Below are 3793 nucleotides of genomic sequence, written 5' to 3'. Positions count from 1 at the left end.
GAGAGAGAGAGAGAGAGAGAGAGAGAGAGAGAGAGAGAGAGAGAGAGAGAGAGAGAGAGAGAGAGAGAGAGAGAGAGAGAGAGAGAGAGAGAGAGAGACGCTCCGTCTATTCGTGTGCCTTGCGTGACGCGCGGATAATCTCACGGATAGTCGGAGCGTCACTGCGTGCGTAAGTAAGGAGGGGGAAACTCGCTGATATGGGGCGTGGCTCGACTATTCGCATCACTGTTGCAAGCATACAACTGGTGCAACGAATCATCAGGAGGATGGGACATCTCTGCGCATGCGTACAAAGCGAAGCGTCGGCTTGAGCGTGCCGTTTAGCGATCACGCGAGTTATTCCGATGAAATTCACGGAGTAGTAAGCGTCGTTCGTGTCTGAGAAGTCGAGTTTGAAAAATCGCCTATAGAAAGTGAGATTAAGCGGAATATAATTGCGCTAGTTGATTTGGTATCGGCAGATTTTAGTTTATTTCAGATTTGTGTTATTTGTATTATTTTCGAAAAAGATGTCGAGGAAATTCAACAAGTCAAAAATGTGGGGTGACCAAAACATCCGAGGAAACGAGAACAAGAGTTATTTCCGTAAGTATTTTCACAGTTCCGCGGTACATCGCATGCATGATTTCAGCGCATGATTTCAGCTTTCCGTTTTGTATTAAGCATATCTCTTTGGTATACACTCCGATATACCACACAATAGTACACATTCGATTTATCTTCCAGTATTGGTTTGTTTGTTGGATGTAGCTCATTTACGATTAGAGCCGGTTGAGCGATCGCGAGAAAATGAAATACTCGAGAGAAAAAGAATGTTAAATTCGCGAATACTTCGAAAGAAGAAGCGTTTTTACTTTGGAAATACGCGTAATGATACTAAACATGATAGGTCTGGTACTATAGATGTAATATTCCGGCCTGGGATTCTTAAATCTGTATCGTATAAATATCGTATACGAAAATCTATAACGTGTTATATAAATTTTAGGATTTTCATATGCAATATTTCCCGAGAATAACTCCTAACTCGATACTCGGTGAGATAATTAGAAAAATGCTTACACTGAAAAAAATTTCTTAAATTAGAAAAATATTTTTTAATTAATTTGAAAAAGAAAATAGCTTATTTAAATAATTGCAAAGACACTTTTCATTTGAAGGTTGTAATGTAATTGGAAATTGTAACATTATGCGAATTCAAGGAAATTATATAAAAACAGAACATAAATTCTCTTTATAATGACACACTTGAAATTAAATTTAATAAATACATATTTAGTATGTAAATCTTTATTTTTTTAAAGTTGTACTATTTAATTATGGAACATTCTTTTATTTAAAATAAAGAATTGTTGTTTTAATAAAAAGAATTTCTTAAAAAACTAATATTTTATATTTTAAGAAATATATGTTTATGTTTCAAGAAAAATCAATATTTCAAGAATTGTAGATGTTAATACACCAAAAATGTTTTGAAATTAAATAAAGAATTTGTTTAACAAAGCAACGCGTTTTATAAATAAAAAAAATTTATTTCACTAATAAATGAATGTATTTGTTTACTTTAATGAATAAGTTATTAATTTTAAAAATTATTTTATCAGTTTAGTGATATAATTTCTTTTTCTACATAATATCTGTTTTTGATTAATAAGTAATATTGTTTGTGCGTCGGAATTCGTATTATTGTGCAATCAAATAAGATTGTACGATAGGAAGAATTTTGAAGCACAAAGAATATTACTTATAATTAAAAACAAATATCATGTAGAAGAAAAACGAGAAACTAGGATCACGTGAATTACTTCGACTAATCGCTGAATCGTGGACAGTTATGTAATTGGTCAAAATAATTCTATAGATTTCCAAAGGAATATTCTATCTTTGAAACTATGAATTTTTGGACGCCTTCTATATAGAATAAAGCGACTGTGATTCGTATAAAACATTTCATATATATATATATATATATATATATATATATATATATAATGCATACTATAAGTAATAAAATTTACATAAAATTAAATTTTCATAAAATTAATCATAAAATTAATACTAATTGAAAGTAAAAGAGAAAGAAACATGGTATTGAGTATCGCGCTCGCAATCGTAAACATATGCAACAAACAATGCAACAATATTAGAAAGTATTGAATTATACGGATAGAAGAACGGATAGAAGAAAGAAAATGCATTATAGCTTATCTAAAAATTTTATACACTTGTTTACGTCATAAACGTTAAAGAAATATATATGACACGGATTCATGGATTCTTGGCATAATTAGAGATAGTAATGAAGAATCGTTATTCATTAAAGGTGTTAGAATTATGAAATATTGTACTATTGAAATAATTATTATACATATTTTGTAATTTTACCATTTTGTCGTTATATTATATTCTTCTAGGTCGTGACAACATCAGAAGGAATAACGGTGGATCTAATATCGGTCCCATTAAACATTGCATATCATTTAAAAATGAAAGATTTAACAATAGGGAAATGTCGCGTAAATTGTCACTGGTGAATTTTAATAAGAATATTTTTCTGACTGATTCGAACAAAGATACAAGACGAGTCATAATTGGTCCAAGAAATAAAGATCAAGGAGACAGAGCTTGGCAAATCACGTCTCAGAGAAGAAACCACTCTATGCCGAACAAGAATAAGAATTTAAAAAGAGGTCAATCAGATTCTCTGTCGCGTCCTCTTCCTGTGATAAACTCCAATTATTATAGAATTATCATACCATATGGTTATAAATATGAGAAAGACAATGTAATAAGAGCCTTATTGAATTTTATGGCGCCTCAAATATTTGTTCCTATAATGTATAAGGTGATGGGAAAGGAAGTTAGTTTCTACGTAGACGATTATAAGACGGCAAATGCATTGGTAAATTGTGACCGCAAGATTACAATGATTGATGGGTTTAAATTGCAAGTAAGACTAGGGCAACGTAAAGGATTTCCAGTATGTGAGATTGACGACAAGTTGAAGGAACGATTAAAGCAAGCAATGGAAAAGAGATACGTTCGAGAGACAAATGCTTTAGATTTGTCCAAGTTCCATCTAGATCCAGATCTTGTCTCTGATTACCTTTGTGCATTGTTTCATCCTGACATATTGATGACTGTGTTGAATATTGTAGCCGAATATATTCCGAATTTGGAAGCCTTAAATTTGGAAGACAACAAATTACAGAATATCGAAGGGCTCAGCGTTTTAAGTGATAAATTCTTAAAACTGAAGATTTTTTACATTGGTAGAAACAAAGTGAGTATACACAGAATGAATATAGAAATATGTGCTGCGTTATGTTCATTTCCCTTTTGACGACTCAAATTTTACTAATTTACTTAATTTACTGTAGATCAGAGACATTCAGCAGCTTGATTCCATCAAGAATCTGGAACTCAGCGAATTGAAGTTAAGTGGAAATCCTGTGTGCAACAAATATAAATCTCAGCAAAGTGATTACGTTAGGTAACGTAACGTTCGAATGTAATCTTTTTTTTTTTTTTTTTTTTTTTTCTTTTTCTTTTACCTAAAATAGAGAAACAGAAGATAAGAGTAATACGATGATATGTTACATTTTATTTTTTTATTTTTATGTATTTTATATAATTCTCTTAGCTAAACGTCTTTAAATAATTAATTTTTTAGTAGTTTAATTTGGGCTTGCCGTTAAAAATATGCCGTTAAATTACAAATGCGCATATCTTTTCACTTTTGTTTTTAATTTTATCAAATACTATCGCGTGCAATTTTCTTTAAGTATTTCGG

At 31.1% G+C, this 3793-nt stretch overlaps 1 protein-coding gene across 1 annotated transcript; it reads left to right on the top strand.

Moving 5' to 3' along the window:
- Positions 1–358: 358 nt before the first annotated feature.
- Positions 359–3493, top strand: LOC148935822 (nuclear RNA export factor 1-like; the record flags this gene model as incomplete). Its single annotated transcript, XM_089080580.1, has 3 exons — positions 359–585; positions 2415–3283; positions 3381–3493. Coding segments are annotated over exons 1-3 (1058 nt in total), but the record flags the coding sequence as incomplete, so codon positions are not given.
- Positions 3494–3793: the final 300 nt, after the last annotated feature.

Source organism: Pogonomyrmex barbatus, unplaced genomic scaffold (assembly GCF_055798465.1).
Source record: "Pogonomyrmex barbatus isolate J1 unplaced genomic scaffold, ASM5579846v1 scaffold39, whole genome shotgun sequence".
NCBI lineage: Eukaryota > Metazoa > Arthropoda > Insecta > Hymenoptera > Formicidae > Pogonomyrmex > Pogonomyrmex barbatus.
Note: the sequence above shows the minus strand (reverse complement) of the source record. Positions and strands in the feature narration are given on the sequence as shown.